The 17,689-nt window shown below is 48.7% G+C and overlaps 1 protein-coding gene across 5 annotated transcripts in view; it reads left to right on the plus strand.

Moving 5' to 3' along the window:
• Positions 1-17,689, plus strand: part of TOM1L2 (target of myb1 like 2 membrane trafficking protein) — a 140,467-nt gene that overhangs the window by 86,002 nt on the left and 36,776 nt on the right. For all 5 annotated transcript variants that reach the window (XM_010600227.3, XM_064279398.1, XM_064279395.1 and 2 more), the window contains 3 exons: positions 2,972-3,050; positions 6,927-7,076; positions 16,946-17,080. In XM_010600227.3, the coding sequence (XP_010598529.2) occupies positions 2,972-3,050; positions 6,927-7,076; positions 16,946-17,080 (364 nt within the window). The remainder of the gene's footprint in view (positions 1-2,971; positions 3,051-6,926; positions 7,077-16,945; positions 17,081-17,689) is intronic.

Raw genomic sequence — 17,689 nt, forward strand, 5'->3', positions numbered from 1 at the left:
GGTGAGAATGGTTGCACAACTCGAAGAAGGTAATCAATGTCTCTAAATTGTGCGTGTTGAAACTGTTGAACTGGTGTATGTTTTGTTGTATATATTCTCAACAACAGTAAAATAAATAAAACTTCGGGGAAAAAAAAGAATGCATTTTGAGTTTCAAAAAATCAGTTTATGAATGAGCTCTTGAACACAGCCCGTTTGTAAGCTGGGAGCTGCCTATGATTCTACAAGATTTTCTCTGGGATCCACATGAGATCTATCACCTTAAGCACATGACTCCTTAGCTTTAAGTAGGCTCACTTAAGTTTGTCCACTTAAGAGGGAGCGATTCTGTGGATTCCAGGAGAAAATGAATATTCAGACTTAAGAATATTCAGACCTCTCCCTTTGTGTCTCTTTTGTGGTTTCTCTGGAAAAAAAAAAAAAAAAATCTCTCAATGTGCTACCTGCTAGCGCGCTAGTTCTTGTTTTGAATAAATGACACTTGAGTGTAATATAACAAGGCAATCCAGTGACCAACCTGCCTCCCTGCCCTCTCCTCAGGACAGCCAGTGTTAGTAGGTTCTTAGACCCCCTTCCAGAAATTTTTCCATCCTTCTACTGGCATGTGCGCTATGTGCCAGTTTGTTTTTTCATTTTACGACTCAGAAGGGTACCATACTTGATACACTGTGCAGCATATTCCTTTAGTCACTGATCTTTGAGTTTGTCCCATATTGGTGCATAAGTTGTGCCATTATTCTTTTGTGAAGCTGCATAGTATTCCATTGTGTGGATGTACCATAATTTACTCTAACCTGTTCCCTGTTGATGGACACTTAGTCTGTTCCCATTCTTTTTCAATGACAAATAGTGCCTCAGTGAATAACCTTATATATGTGCTAGTTCAAACAAACAGGAGTGAATCTGTAGATATGATGTAGCATAACATATTGTCTAAATTCATTAGGGATAAGAATCAGGATCAGCACAAAGCTGGTTCCTGTGGGGCAGAGGTCAGGTATATGTCCACCTTCCTACTTCTGCATTATTTCTGACATCGGTATGACCCCAGTGCTTCACGACATGTTTTCTCTTTTTCATAGTGGGGCGTTAGAGAGCTTGACATAAATAACACCATCATGATAGTCTAAGTAACCTGTAAGCTTTTTTTCTTTTGCTTGGTATTTTGTACACTCTTACTTTCACAACATCCTTTATTACACCAGTGGCACTGGACTCTTTCCAAAGGGGTATGGGGCCTTCTCGGCTCTTGCGGCCTTGGTCTCCTTTTCTTTGTTCTCTCGGGAGATGGCCTTCAGCCTGCAAGGTGGCAGACAGCTAGGAAGCCTGCCTGTTGCTTTTGGTCTGTAACTTTCTTCTTGTTCCTTATCTCAGTTAGAGTAAACTTGGCAGGCCAGTTCCACTAGCCAAGTCCAGATGTCCGGCATGCATACTTTTAGCCTGATAAAGAGTTTCTTGTGGTTGTCTTATGATGTATACTCATCTGGACCATCTGTGGGCTACATACTTGAAGACACTGTAATTCTTGCAAAGCTGATATATAAGTTCTGATGTAGAAATTGCTTTTTCGGACTCCATAAAAACAGCCTGCATTGCTGCCAGACTTCCTATTGGTGTCACCTCCTAATAAACTTTCTCTCTCTTTCTGATTTGGAGTATGTTTTGTAGGTTCAATTGCTCCAGGGCACGGACCTCAGTTGAGTAACATCAGCCACTCCCCCTTATGGGAGTCTTTTCTCTGCAAGGTTCAGTGATTCATTGCAACAGCCACACAGAACTCACAGACCATATTCACAGTTATGTGGTTTATTAGGAAGGTAACAGGCTACAACCCAAGATCGCGATCAACTTGGAAGTAACAGGAACAACTTGGGATCAGCATCAGGAGGCACATAGTCAAAGTTTGGATGGGTCCCTAAATGGAGACATTACTCTCTTCTTCGGTATAGAACAGCTTCTGACCAGGATAGCTCTCAGAGCAAAAAGGCTCATGTAGAAAGAAGATAAGCTCTCTGCTGGAACAGCTCTAAGACTGTTCTCAGCCAGCCCACAGCCCTCCTCAAGTGATCAGTGGGCATGGCTTCTTTGCTGGGTGGCTGCCCTATCTGCCATGCTGGCCTCTTTGTCATTGGCCTTTCTACCACCAGTCTATCTACCATCAGGCTGCCCGCCATCAGCCTCTCTGCTGCTAATTGGCTCAGCTCATAGCCAGTGTAGCAGCCTACTCAGCTTTCTCAGCTGCTGTTCTCCTATCAGCAGCTCTCCACTGTCAACCCTCTCTGCCATTAGGCCCCTTCGCTGTCGGGCCTCTCCACTCTCTGCCTCTCTGCTGCTAACTGGCCCAGGTATAGCCAGTGTAGCAGCCTCAGGACTGCTCTGCTCCCACGTGGCTCTGTACTTCTGCCAGCCCAGGTGTAAACCTCAGCAGCTCTCTCAGCTGCCGCATTTTCACTTTATCAGCCCAGCTCCTAGCTGACAGCTCTCTCAGCTCCACATTTTTTTAACCAGGCCTGGAAGGAACTTCCATGTCCCAAAGGACACACTCCCCTCCTGGCTCCTATGAACTAGGAGGCCTTGAAAACCTCTGATCTTCAGCTATTTATATAACTCAATCCTCATTTACAAGGTGGGGCTTCCCTCACCAGACCACAGTTCAACCAATCTCCACTTATTGGTGAGATGTCAGTCAACTAAGGTCTTATACAAAAGTAACATTTTCTGCCTGCAGAAACACTTTCCCCTGGGCAAAAGTAACAGTCCTCTGGAAAAGAAAGCAACCTTGCAGGTCCCCCAAGTTGCGTCTCCAAAGAACTAGGGCAAACAAAGGTAACAACAACTCACAGTTCAGGAGAAAAATCTCCCAAGCTGTTTTTCCAAAGAATGGAGGCAAAATGCCACATAAAGGAACTCATTGTACCCACAGTTCCCCAAAGTGGAATTTGAAGGGATCTTAATATATCCTTCTCCCTAGGCCAAAGGATGCCATTCGAGCCCTAAAGAAGCGGCTCAACGGGAACCGGAACTACAGAGAAGTGATGCTGGCATTAACTGTGAGTGCTGCTCTCCCGGGCTTGGGGACTATGGTTTATTTTACCAGTTGCCGACAAGTGGACTCTGACTCACTGTGAGCCCGTGGGTGTTAGAGTAGAACTGAGCTCTGTAGGGTCTTCAGTGGCTGATTTTCCAGAAGTAGATTGCCAGGCCTACTTCCAAGTGCCCATGGGTGGGCTTGAACCGCCATCCTTTCAGTTAGCAGCTGAGTGTGTTGACCATTTGCAGTTCCCAGGGTGTGGGGAAACATCTGGGCAGACCCAGCCTACCTGCCCTGTCCGTTCACAGGGCCTTCCCTTTGTCTACTCAGCACAGCCTCCGGGAGCTGCAGCTAGTGCCTGGGCTCAATGCGGGTGCTTCAAGTGCTCAGTACAGCTTTGTGGCTCAGCTTCCCTGCCCTCCTCTGAAACAGGTGTGAGCACATCTCAGTAAATGTACACCAGCAGAACTGAGAAGCTGAAGACCTGGCCGTGGCTCCCCTTCTGCCCTCAAGCCAGCTCTGACCAGGGCCAGTAGCTACTGGAGGTGTCAGCATTCGTCAGAAAAATGCTACTGAGTGGGGCTAGAGGCTGTGCCGAGCTTCTAAGATGTCAGAGCAGATGCTTACAACCTTACAGAATAGATTTCCCCACCCCCCTCGTAAGAATGAGGAAACCAAGACTCAGAGAGGTCTTGGGGTTTGCCCAGCTGGGAAGTTACCAAGCCATGAATTGCCATCACAGATAGCCTGTCACGTGGAGTGAAAGTAATCATAGCTACAGAGGCTCCTGAGGTCTGCCAAGTGGCTCCTTGCAGGACCAGACCAGCTTTTTGCTGTTTCTTAAGATGGCAGAAAATGAAAAGGATGACTTACGGTGTTGTTTCCAACATGTGACAAAGTCTGGGTCACGGTGCTTTCTTACCACACAGACTGTGACAGGTCTGCGTGTTGGCCTCTCTGACAGGTTGGAATAGTGGGTTACTTATCCCAAACTGATATAAAACGCTTCCTTTCAAAGCAGAGAAACTGTTTGGATTTTTTGCCCACATAAAAACCTAGGACTTAATAGGACAGTTTTCTGTGCCAGGGAATTGGGATTGGAAAAATAAAGGAGAAAAGGCCAGTAGAGAAATAGGGAGTTGAAAGCTTTTTTCCTCAGAATTTGAGCCAAGGCGTTCACTAAATCCAGCGTGATGTCCACATGAACTGCTCCCAATAATTCAGCCACCAGAGAACAAGTATTAACACGGGAGGGAAGCCTTTCCTGGTGTGGACAATGTACCTCTCTATGCACCCAGCATCATGGTAGCCACACTGGGTGGGATGCCTTCTAGAATGGACTGTATGCTTACTGCCTTCTACCTCAGAGCACCACAGGCATCGTTTAACCTTCCTGATGGGTCAGGTCTCCGCTGCAAACCCAGTGATGCTCATGGGGAACTTTGGAAATGTGCAGAGCCACTGTCCCTGTGCTGAATGGGCCCAGCCTGGTATACTTTGCAAGGTCTCATGTCTGTTTCTTGTGATTTCTCTGGCTTTGTCTTCTCATAACCTATTAGTCTCTCTCAGTCCTGCTTCTTGTAGGCCTCTGGAAACTTCTTAACTGTGCCCACCCGGATTGTTAGTATTTATCTAATAAGAGGTCCTGAGGGGCTCTTGCTTGGGCTTTAGTGTATAGACTTGAAATGACTGTTCCTGATTGCTTAGAGGCCCCTTTTGCTTACTTTTTAGGTTTTGGTTTCTTTCTGGAAAATTGCTGCTGTGGGTTTCATACCCCACAATCCTCTGGGGCAGATTTGCCTAGGGCCTTTAGTGGCAGGGTCATGGAAGTAGGCCACTGGGTCTCCTCAGGCAGAGGGGCCCCACCAGCAGAGGGAGCACCTCCCCACCTCCTGCTTTGCTGGGTTTTGGGCCACTCTGTATCACTTGCCGCTGCTGTCTGTGGCATTCTCACGCCTGCGTATCTGAACCTCAGAGGGCAGGCTGGGACATACAGGCTTCTAAGTCTGCAGCTCAGGAAAAGTGAAGGGTGTGACCCCTCAAGGTGAGGCATGCACACTGGCCCCTGCTGCTCTGCGGGTGGAGGCAGGCGCAGCCCATAGTCTGCTCAGCCCTCAGCCCTCTGCTCCTCTTTGTCTAGTTCTCCTTCCCACCACATGTGCCTTCCCTCTCCAGCCCTGTGTCCTTCCCTTTTTATCTGCCCCTCACAAAATAAAGCACGCTTCCTGCCAACCCCTCGGCCACACAGCCCGCTCATGCCTGCTTAGGTAACATTGGGAGGAGGGTTTTAGAGAACGTTAGAAAGAAGGATGACTTTATGCTCTTTGAGGTCAGGAAGAACACCTCTGGTTCATTTCCATAGCCCCCACAGGGTCACTGTGAGGAGTGAAAGCTGGTTCCTTCATAGCCTGGACTTTGTTTTCCAGCCATTATAGCCAGGCCTCAACAAATTAGAGCAGGCCAGGTCTTGCAAGTCCAGCCCTGAGGGATGGCTGTATAAATGGATCAGTGGTCATATCTGTGGGCAAGTGAGAATAACTGAAGCAGTCAGAGATGTTCAGTGCTGCTGCTGATGTCCTCCAAGGAAGCATTCCCCGCTAGCCAACTGTGGCACTGGTGGCAAAGGTGGGAAGGGCCAGGTAGTCATATGAGTTCAGAGAGTTGTGTTTGAAACTAGAGAAACCCTCCCAGTTGGTAGCTCTGAATTCCAGGCTGCATCTCATCTGTTCTGCAGGTGAAGTGAGCTGTCCATCCCCAGGCTTGAGTGTATTGGCAGCTCTCTGAATAGCAGTAATAGTAATGCTAGTCCCATACGTAGGGTGCCCTGCTAGGTATCTTAAGCACGTTCTTCCTCATCCTCTCAGTAGCCTTGTAAGGGAGGAGCCATTGTGCTGGTTTTACAGATGAGTTGAGGAAGCTGAGGCTCAGAGAGACTGGTCCTGGGCCACAGGGAGGAAGCCGCAGAGCTGAGGCTCATAGCCATACTCACTGTCTGGCCAGGACCCACATGTACTGCACTTTTCTGAGGGGTTAAGGCCTGTGTGAGGAGCCCTGGTGGTACAATGGTTAAGCACTCAGCTGCTGACAGAAAGGTCAGCAGTTGAATGCACTGGCCGCTCTGCGAGAGAAAGATGTGGCAGTCAGCTCCTGTAAAGGTTTAATCTTGAAACCCTATGGGGCAGTTCTACTCCATCCTATAGGGCTGCTCTGAGTTGGGATCTCTCCACTGTAATGACTTTCGAAGGCCTGTATAACTCGTTTTTCTAGACAGGGAGGAGCAGGCAGGGCTCGAATTAAACACCAACCTTAAAGCTTCCTGGCGACTGAGGACATGCAAACCATTTATCAAAGGTGGAAAATATTCTGTGGTTGCCAGTTTTAGTTGCAGAAGCAGGGTTGTGGAGGTATGTGAGGTGTGTATGTGTGTGTTTGCTTCTTCACGTACAAGGGCCAATAACTCACTAGGTAATTGAAGCTGTCACAGCAGCCTCCTCTGGTGACAGAGCCTGTGTTCCATTGGCTACTGCCTCATACCCAGAGGTCTGGAGAGAGGAGTTAATATGCTAATTTTCAGGGCCTGGCTCAGTCATTTTGATCCCATTAAAACATGGCATCCTTCTCATGCAAAACTAGTACCTCCATTACCAATTAATTGCTTGATTATTGTGCAGGGATAGGAGACTTCAGTCAGCAAGGGGCTGCTGTCATCCCTGGGAGGCAGGACCGGTGTGGAGTATGGGAATTTCTTCTAGTTGTGACTCTGGAGGAGATGTGTCAGAAGGAAGATCTGGAGGAAAACAAAAGGGGTAGTGGAGACCAGCTGCCCTCCCCAGTGCCCATTGCTAATCTGGTTCCCACGGTGGTGGTGACCTCTCGCGCTTTCTCCCTACACCAGGTGCTGGAGACATGTGTGAAGAACTGTGGCCACCGATTTCACATCCTTGTGGCTAACCGTGATTTCATCGACAGTGTGCTGGTCAAAATCATCTCTCCCAAGAACAACCCTCCCACCATTGTACAGGACAAAGTGCTTGCTCTGATTCAGGTAGGCCGGCCCCTTGTCCACTTTGTTGGGACAGAGTAAAATGAGGCTCCTTATCGACAATTCCTCATGCTTTCCCATAATTTGGATGAAAGAATGGAAACTTCTGGGTTTAAATATTTGCTGAAAAATATGTAATTTTTTACACTCATCCCACTGAAACCCTAAGCTGTGGCTCACCAGCCAGTTGACAGGGCTCGTCAGTGACACTTTCTGGGTACCTGGCCCTCTGCTGCCCCCATGGGCAGGTGGGGTGTTGGCAGACCTCTGAGCCATCAGGGACCATGTGGCCATGTCAGAGCCATGTATAGGGTTCGTGAGGTCACAGAGCAGGCACCAATCTGGGAGGGGGGGGCAGGGTGGAATGGGAGGAGGGAAGGTCATGAGGAGCTTGATGGAAGGACAACGTGCGAGAGGCATTGCAAGCAGAGAAGATAGTGTGTGCAAGGACACAGGAGCACCACAGAGAACAGCCCTGCCAACTGGCTGATGAGTGACAGCTTAGGGTTTCAGTGGGACAAACATAAAAAATTAAATATTTTTCAGCAAATGTTTAAACCCAGAAGCTTCCATTATTTCATACCGTGTGGGGTGTTTTCATTATTAATTGCACTGTTGCAAATTACCTCAGAACTTAGCACTTAAAACAACAATTGTGTATTATCTCATAGTTCTGTGGGTTAGGAGTTCAGGAACAGCTAAGCTGTGTGGTCCTGGCTTAGGGTCTCTAATGCAGTCAGTTGTCAGCCAAGGGTGATGTCATCCAAAGGCTCGACTCAGGCTAGAAATCTGCTTCTGAGATGGCACGCCCACATGGCTGTTGGCAGGAGGCCTCGGTTTCTCACCATGTAGACCTCTTGAGTGTCCTTATGACATGGAGCTGGCTTTCCCCAGTGCAGGAGATCTGAGAGAGTAGGAAAAAACTGCAGTGCCTTTTATGACCCCGTCTCAGTAGTCACACACCGTCATTTCCATCAGACTCTTTGTTAGAAGAGAGTCACCAGGTCCAGTCTCAAGGGGAGAGGAATTAAATTCCACCCCTTGAAAAGAGGAGAATGAAAGATTTTGTGGACATATTTTTAAACCGTCACTCGGGAAAGAGGGTGTAATGCAGAATGGGTGAGGCAGGCACATGGGGGAGAGGGAAAGAGGAGGTGAGGCCAGAAGGGTGGTTAGGCTTGTAGGCCACGCTTGATGAGGAGTTAGTGCTTTGTCCCGGAGGTGATGGAAAGCCACTGGAGGTTTCTGAGCTGGGGCATACACAGTCAGATCTGGGTTGTAGACGTAGCACTCAGGTGAGAGGGAGGAAGGCCATCAGTCAACAAGTGAATCCCACCTGGGGTGATGAGTGCTGTGGTCGAGGTCAGACAGGGGCCCTACTAAAGCTAAGAGAAGAGGGGGACCAATCAGAGGCTCTAGCAAAGGCAAATGGAAGTTAGTCAGGCAGAGCATGGGGTCAAGAAGGCAGGAGCAGTGTGATCAAGCTGTCAGCCTGAGGCTGGGGAGGAGAAAGGCCAAGCCGAGGAGTCGGTTGCCTCTGTCTGTCCTTTGCACCTGGGGTTTCCTCTCCCTGTGAAGTCCTTTCCCAACTCTCGTAATGGTTGGTTGGCTCCTCTTCATCATTCAGATGGACACTCAGAGACCCTTCATCACCCTATGAAAGTAGTCACAGACAGTCTCTCTCTGCCACCCCCCACTTCTCTCACATCATTCTCTTTTGTGGTCTTAAAGCACTTGTTTGCTAACTTTTCTGTTGTCTGCCCCTCTGCAAGTTCCCTGAAAGCCCAGGGACATTATATCCCCAGGGTCTGGAGCAGTTGGCTATGTAGAGTAAGCACTCAATAAATATTATTTTGATAAATGGTGGCAGTAGTTCACTGAAGGTGTGAAGTCAGGGGAGTGTGGATGACAACAGTGCCCCTTCCGTGCTTCCTGCAGGGGTGTCCCTATCTCTTCATTCTTCTGCTCCCCCTCCCCCAGCATCTCTCTTTCTCTCGCTCCTGTACACACACACACTCATGCATACATTCTGGAACTTTGCCAGCCCACACCTCTGCCTCAACACCCCAGTAATTGACGTGAGGAAAATGAAAATTGTCTTTTTTTCACAAAAGGTGGTCCACTGCAGCCTGAGCTTCTTGTACAGAAAAGGCTCTCCGCAGGGCCCACAATGGCCACAGAGAGGTCTTTCACGTCAGACCTGGAAAGCGTACATCCTTACCGGGGCCTGGCTGAGACCCTGTAGCTGTTCCACCCCATGGTAGGCAGGGTTGTAACCTGTGCTGCCTCTGCTGAGTGTATGCAGACTATGGCTAGGAGACAAGCCTCATGCACTGCTGTGACCCAGAGCAGCCAATCACCAGTGTCTGCAGGCCCCACCTGGTGGGACATGTCCCTGCATACCCTGCCCTGACCCAGGATGTCCAGACAGAAGCGTTCCCATCAATGTCACCACCTCCCCCATGGTCTAGTTCCCCTGGCACCATAAAGTAGAGGCCGTGATTGCTGCATTCTTGCCCTCTAGCCCCTCCAATCTGGTTTGGCATGGCCCACCCCATGTGCCAAAGCTACCCCCTGCTCCTTTGGCAGCAGCAGTGTCTGCCGTCTCAGAGGCCTGAGCAGAACTGGGCTTTGGGCACCTGGCAGGCTCCTGCTGTGCCTGGATGAGAGGATGCACCCTCCCTGTAGAATTGTGACATGCAAGGGCTGTAGAGGGGTGCTCCTGGGTAGGGTCTGACAGCCTAACTGGGACGCCTTCTTCTTCTGTGGCTTCTGGAGCATTCCAGGAAGTGCCCCTTCTGATCTAGCCAACCAATGTAGAGAAAATCACAGGAAGCGTTTATAGCTAGAGGATGGCTTGGCTTCTGTGACGTGGTGGATTTTTTATTAAGTTATAATAAATGCACAGGAAATTGCATATATCGAAAGTAAGTACAATTTGATAAATGTTTACAAACTGAACGCACCTGTGTAACTGGGCCCTACATTGAGAATCAGAACATGACCAGCACCTGAGGGCTGACCACTCGCCTGACTCCTAGCATCACAGATTAGCCTTTTCTTTCTTGAATGTTGTCTACATGGCATTGTCCAGCCGTGCCCTTTTGTGTCTGGGTCCTCTGTGTTTGTGTGAGTCGTACACATTGCGTGTGACTGTATGTCTGCCATTCCTGTCATTTTCCTTACTGTGCAGTGTCCCATGATGTGAGTGTGTCACAGCTCATTTGATGGATATTTGGGATTTCTGCTTTTGGGCTATTATGAAAAGTGCTCAGTGAGCATCAAGTCCTAACCTATACCTGTGACGATGACCATATTTGAAAATAGGGTCTTTGCAGATATAATCAGGTTAATACAAGGTAACAGTGGAGTAAGGTGGACCCAAATCCAATGACTGAGATCCTTATAAGAAGAGGGAAATTTGGACACAGACACCAGATAAGAATGCCACGTGACAACAGAAATAGAGATTAGAGCGATGTGTCTGTAAGCCAAGGAATGCCAAGGATTACTGGCAACCACCAGAATTAGAAAGAGGCAAGGAAGAATTTTCCTCTAGAGCCTTCAGAAAGAGCATGGCCCTGCCGACACCTCAGTTTTGGACCACTAACCTCCGGACTGTGAAAGAACGAATTTCTGTTGTTTTAAACCACTGGGTTTATGGTAATTTGTTACAGCAGCCCCAAAAAGCTAATACAGCAGTCCCCGCCAGCATGCAGTGTTTTCCATCTTTTCCATTATACCTCATCTCATGAGTATGTAGTGGTATTGCATAATGTCAACCTGGAACCCCTTTGAGAAATTGTATATATATTTTTAAAAAATTCACAAGTGCCCCAACTGCCAAGGGTCTTATAATTCCCCCTCTGAGTGCAATTGCTTCTCCCCTGATGAGACCAAGAAAAGGTGAGGTGGGGGCTCACTAACTCTCAGCTGCCTGTGAGCAGGCAGCAGGCCACAATGTCAGTACAGCTAGACTGAAGAGAGGCTCATCCAGATGTACCCTCAGGGGCCACAGCCATAGTGGGTTCTTTCTTAGCACTCTTTCTATGTGAATGTTTCTTAGTGCTTCATGTAGTCCTTCTGATGGGGAGGTGGGGCTTCAGTTTAACAGGAGAGGTGGAGATTTACAGATGACTTAGGGCTGGGGCCTAGCCAGCAAGGCCTTGAGCCGACTTTGGACAGTTTGGGGGATAGCCTGGAACTTACAATTCCATAACAGTAAATTGAATGTATTGGCACTTGAAAAGCTTTCAAGATTAAGGGGCTACACAAAGAAGCCCGTCTTCCCTCCTGCACAGGAAGCATCTCTGGGCCCTGACCACCAGCCCCGGATGGAACTGTCCATCCTTTTGGTGGCTGTGTGGTGTTGGGGGCAGGGAGGAGCCTGGCCTCCAAGCCAGGCTTTCCAAAGTTCCCTGGGCCTGTAAGAAAATGGGGGATAGTGCTGTCTCTGCATGCCTACCCTTGCCCAGCCCCAATCCTCCCTTGAATGCTGGCCACAGGTATTTTCCGTCTAGGATTGGCACAGAGGTAGCATTTCCAGGGGCATATATTTGCCACCACCGGCACTCTGGGAAAGTTGTGAAGACAACCTAGTTGATGCCGGGCCTCCTTTCTTTCCCAGCACGCAGTCCCTCCCCTCCTGTAGGGATCCTGTCCTCAGGCTGCCCACTAGCCCACCACCCCCACCGAAAAAAGAAAAATACGCTTAGGCTGTGTACTCCAGAGCACCCTGAACCTTCAGGAGGCCCAAAAGACTACCCTCCATGTTATGGATTGAATTGTGTCCCCCCAAAATACGTATCATAAACCCTAACCCCTATACCTGTGGTTATAATTCCATTTGGGAATGAGTTTCTTTGTTTTGTTAATGACCTGGTATGAGTATAGGGTGTTTTTTGAGTCGATCTCTTTTGAGATATAAAAGGAGCAGATTAAACAAGGGAGCAGAGACGGGGAAGATAGATGCTATGCCACATGAAGATCACCAAGAAGCCAGGAATAGAGACAAGGACCTTTCCCCAGAGCCAGGAGGGAAAGAATCTTCCCCTAGAGCCTGTGCCCCACCCCCTTGACTACCGCAGGCTTCACCTCTACTACTTATAGCATCATCCCTAAGTTTTCACTTTGCCCCTTAACAGGTCTTTTGGCTCCTGTTCCTTTTTTTTAAATTAAATTTCATTTATTTTATTTTTGTTGGGAATATATACAACAAAACATACACCAATTCAAGTTTCTACATGTACAATTTAGTGACATTGATTATATTCTTCAAATTGTACAACCATTTTCATCCTCCTTTTTTGAGTTGTTCCTCCCCCATTAACATAAATTCACTCCCTGCTAAGGTTCCTATATAATCTTTCAAGTTGCTGTTGTCAATTTTATCCGGTGTAGATAGTTCTTAAAAGAGCATAATGCTCAAGGCAGACTTTTTTTTTTTTTTTTTTACTAGTTAAGCTAAACTATTGTTTGGTTTTAAGATTTCAGGGTGTATTTTTGGTGTAAGGATTAAAGATTATCTCAGGGCAGTAGTTTCAGGGGTTCATCCAACCTTCATGGTTCCAAGAAGTCTGGAATGCATGAGGATTTGAAATTCTGTTCTGCTTTTCCTCCCTTTTGATCAGGATTTTTCTATGGAATCTTTGATCAAAGTGTTCAATAATGGTAGCCGGGTACCATCCACTTCTTCTGGGCTCATGGCAAAGGAGAGTTTTCTGTTCCATTGTGTTTCCTCATGTTAAATCCATGTTACAGACTGAACTGTATCTCCCAAAAATGTGTGTCAACTTGGCTAGGCCATGATTCCCAGTATTGTGTGATTGTCCAGCATTTTGTCATCTGATATGATTTTCCTATGTGATGTAAATCCTAGCTCTGTGATGTTAATGAGGCAGGATTAGAGGCAGTTAAAATGTTAATGGGTGGGACTCAATCTACAAGATTAGGTTGTATGTTGAGTTAGTCTCTGTTGAGTTGTATGTTGAGTCAATCTGTCTTGAGATATGAAAGAAAGAAGTTAACAGAGAGACGGGGGACCTCATTACCACCATGAAAGAAGTACCAAGAGTGGGGCATATCCTTTAGACTCTGTGCTGTGAAGCTCCTAGGCCAGGAGAAGATTGATGACAAGGACCTTCCCCCAGAGCTGACAGAGAGAGAGAGCCTTCCCCTGGACCTGGCACCGTGAATTCAGACTTCTAGCCTCTTAGACTGTGGGAGAATAAATTTCTCTCTGTTAAAGCCATCCACTTGTGGTATTTCTGTCATAGCAGCGCCAGATAACTAATACAGTTTCATTTGTTGAGAAGACCAAAAGGATACTCCCACTAGACACCATTCCTCAAGTTTCCCCTTGAAATTGTTTCAGAAACTGAAGAGACATCATCCTGGCAGAGTAACCACAGTGCGGACATGCTTCTCTGCCCCAGCCCTGGTGCTCAGCAGTGGGGTCTAAAAATACTCTTTCTACCAAAGGTTTTCTTTCCATTGAAGAAAGCGAGCTGAGGGGGTGGGAGTGGAGGCAGGAGGAGCAGGAGGTGTTGTGTTCTTTGAAGGTGTCCAAGACCTGGGTGGCGGGCTTCTGGCCAGATTCTGGGTGGACAGGCAGTTCTCTGAGAACTCTGTCACTGAGAACAGGATGTCTGGTCCTAGGGGCATAAACAGAACATTTACAGAAGCCTTCTTTTGTCCAAAGACATCCCAGAACCCATAGTTTAAATCCGTAGTTGTTTATTGGCTTGAAATTAAAAACTTTGAGGGTTACAGAAATGACTAGGATGTGGTTAGTGCTTGTATAAGGTTTTAATCTGGGGTTTGATGTGCAGTCTGAAGGAATGAAGGAAATAAAGCATTAATCTCTCTTTCTCCTCATTAGTTCTTCCCCTTTCAACCACCCAATGCTGTAGCCAGAGGAAGGGAAGGGGGATCTATAACGAGCACGGCCCCCAGCAAGGTGTCCCCTCTGGTCAGTTGCTGGACAGTTCCCATGACAGGACCCTCCGCGTGCTGGCACAGCCATATCACTTTGTCACTATGTTTTCTGAGGAGGCAGTCATCAGGGAGAGCAGCTGGCCAGCACTGTCACTGCTGCTCCTGGCTTCAGGGCAGGGTTCTGAGAGCAGGACCAAGCCTCCTGAGGTTTGCACCACGCCCCTCGTGCGGGTGACAGTGAAGTCAGCCCTCCAGCAGGCCCCTCCTTTATCACTCTCACTGCAGGCTGTAGATGGCCCAAGTGACCATCCTTCCTTCACTCTCTGAAGTGAGAAAATAAAGCTTAGTAACCATGAGAATGGAGTTCAATTTAATTTGACAAATGTTTACTGACTGCCTTCTGTGTATAAGACAGAGAAGACCTGGCTTGTGCCTTCTCAAGGCATGTGGCTTAGTGGGGAAGAAGACAGGCACACAGGGACTTAGGTGTTGTCCAAGAAGAGGCTGAAGACACGCAGCCTCTGCTTCTGCATTTTCACATGTGATCATTACCTTACTACCCATCTCCCACCCATTTGACATCAGAATCCTGTTCACTGGGGGAAGCTGTCATGAGCATATGCTGTGAGCAGCCACCTCATCCAGACTGTGCAGGTGCCCAATGCAGGGGTTGAAATCGTGGCAGGTGGAAGGGGGTGGATTGATTGCAAATAACAGATGCCAACTCCCGCTTGCCTAGGCGAAGAGGAGGGTTTGTCATGATGTGGTAGGCCTTCCCAGAACTCCAGGTCACCCTAGACTGGGTCTGAGAAGGGATGGAAGGGATCAGGCGAGGCCTCCAAACCCTCCCCTATATGTCTGATCTCTCACACACCAGCTGAGCCTTTCTGAGCAACCAGACTGTCTGCTCCCTGCTCCTGGTGGCACACGACTGCCTCCCAGGACTGCATTTGTGGAGGACAGTCCTGCCTTTCCAGAGAGGGTCCCAGCTCTCCCTGACACCCAGGGCCAACCTTGGAGAGGAGGGGAATCTGATGGACCCAACTTGGGTCCACACACACGCACACGTGCTCATGGTGTTGGCACAGCTGTGGGCACCTCTTTGAATGGTGGGGGGCCTGTAGAAGAGAGGCCTGTTGACTCAGGTTTGACAGATGCCCTAAGAAGTATGTTCTGAATGGAGAGAACAGTGACAGTCTTTTAGTCTTTATCCCTGTTATCTCAGATTTGGCTTGGGAGGAGAGCAAGATACGTTGAAAGCGGTGCCCTGGAGCTGTTTGTTTCCTGTAGAAACAGAGGCATGAAATGGCACCAAGAGGAACTGTCCTGCCTGTTCCTCCCCAGCTTCCCACAGCAGGCTGTAACTGGGCGTTAGACTCTGACATTGTGTTAACCTAAAACGCCTGAGCATTTTGAAGCTGCAGTCACAGGGTGCAGTTGGATTCTGATTCAGGTGGAGGCAGCCAAGGCAGCAGCTGGAGGACAGGCCTGTGAGGACTCCCCAAGGGCAGAGCCACTGGCAAAGCTGACCACCTCTGAGCCCCAGGTGGTCTCCTTCGGGCACTTCGGCCCTCATCTCATGGTTGCTCGGAAACCAGAGGGGGCGCTGGCCAAGGCAGGCTGTCCTGAGGAGGAGATGGCATGAAGCCCCTGAGAACGCACATTAAATAAATGGGCCACGCGAAGCTAGATTGGTAGTAATGGCTGTATAAGTGAGATACTTCTGTTGTCATTGAGGAGGCTTTTTGGAAATTGATCTAACTTCAAATGAGCCTGTCTGTTAGAGGTAGAATTTCTGTGGCTGCCCCAGGATTGGTTGGAACACATTGCTAGAGCCAGAGAGGTGGTTAAATGCAGGTGACGTTAGCAGAACCGGCTAACGGGACCTTAGCCAGAGAGCCCTGCCTTCCCCTCAGGTACTGTGATGGATGGGCAGGGTGGCGTGGGAAGAGCCAGACCCCATTTCTCAAGAGCCCTTCGGATGTAGTACGTGGCCTTCTTTTTTGATATATTCTGTAACTTCCAAAGAACAGAATATCTGAAAAAAAATTAGAAGCATTTTGTAAATCAACAGAAATAAGTGGCAATTCATTTGAATGTTTGTTATTTCCTCTCTGTTGTGTTTTCATGTAAGGGAGTCTAGTGGTTGTGCTTTCCATTGGAGTGTTTGGTTTGGGCACGTGAAGGCTGACACGGGAGGCAGCGCAACATAGTGGAGGAAGCTCGGGACTGGGGTAAGGATGCGTGGGGGTGAGCCTGCTGGGCACGCAGTGTGACCCTGGCAAAGTTCTCTCACCTGAGCCTGGGTTAGCTTGTCTGTCCAGTGATGGGGCTGGGCATGGCAGTCTCAGCTTTAACGTTCTCTGGTCTACCAAGGAAAGCCTTGCTTCCAAAGCCTAGAGTCAGCCTTTATTTTATGTCACTCTTCAGCTTCTCTCCTTTTTGCTCAGTTTGCCTGCGGACTCTGCCTGTGCTCGACTGGAACGTGTAGAGGAGGTTTGTTGACGGGCAAGCGCAAGCGCGGTGCTCCCTGAGGCCGGCACATCCCTGAGCACGGATGGCGGCAAGGCAGTCCCTTCCTTTCCTGTCAGCTAGGCCTCACCAGGAATCGATTTCCTTGCGATTAGGGAAATGCCTGCATTTAGGATGCACCACGGTGCTTGGGTGTTATTTCTCTGCCGCTTCTCTAAGGAAATACTGTACGCTGAATTAAGTTTTATGTTTTTGTTCACGCTTAATAGCACCATTGAAAACCAAGATCTTGCCAGCCACTTCGTGACAGTGCTTGTGGGAGGAAAGGCAGTGTCTGTTTTGCCAGGGAGATTTGTCTTCCAGCATAGGGGACAGGGCACTGGCCTCTGAGAGGACATAGGGCTGTGGCGTGGCCACCCCTGTGAAAGATGACTCCTAACAGGCCTTCTCCCCTCCCCATCCAGGCTTGGGCAGATGCCTTTAGGAGCAGTCCAGACCTCACTGGTGTCGTGCACATATACGAGGAGCTGAAGAGAAAAGGGGTCGAGTTTCCCATGGCAGACTTGGACGCTCTGTCTCCAATACACACACCACAGCGGGTAAGTGTCCAACTGGCATGTTCTAGAAAGACCTGTCGCAAGAACTGGCCAGCCCACTGCCACCACCCTTCTGCTGCTCCATTTGAATTATTCAAGCTTGCCATCATGCATTTGTAAGACTAGAGGGTGTTTCTTTTTACTAACAAGGGGAATGCTGGACTGAGACAGCTGGTTGATGGGTGATTAAGTGGCAGTAGTGTCCCCCAGCTCTTACTATGGCTGAGGTAAAATATAACAGAGGGGTTGGTTCAGGCGGTCTCATGGGCCCAGCTGCTTGGGCGGACCCTCCTATGTGTGCCATTAGCAGTTGTTTTTCGGAGACCCCTAGAATTTGGGCAGGACCCTGTCATCTGTCCCTTGGGAGCACCAGAACACCTCCGCGTTGACTGCTGCAGAGGCATTGGCATCACTGGCCACAGGCAGTAGTGCGAGCAGATGGAAGCTAAAGCTTACATTGAGCTGTGAGCGTTCAGCATCAGTCAGACACTTTTGAATCCCATCAGCCTGGACTTCAAAGCCCAGGAGAGACCCTCTCGCGACACTCCACTGGGGCTGTTCCAGTGCCAGTAGTAGTGCGAGATCCACAAGAGGCCACTCTGCCTAGAAGTA

Source organism: Loxodonta africana, chromosome 2 (assembly GCF_030014295.1).
Source record: "Loxodonta africana isolate mLoxAfr1 chromosome 2, mLoxAfr1.hap2, whole genome shotgun sequence".
Taxonomy (NCBI): domain Eukaryota; kingdom Metazoa; phylum Chordata; class Mammalia; order Proboscidea; family Elephantidae; genus Loxodonta; species Loxodonta africana.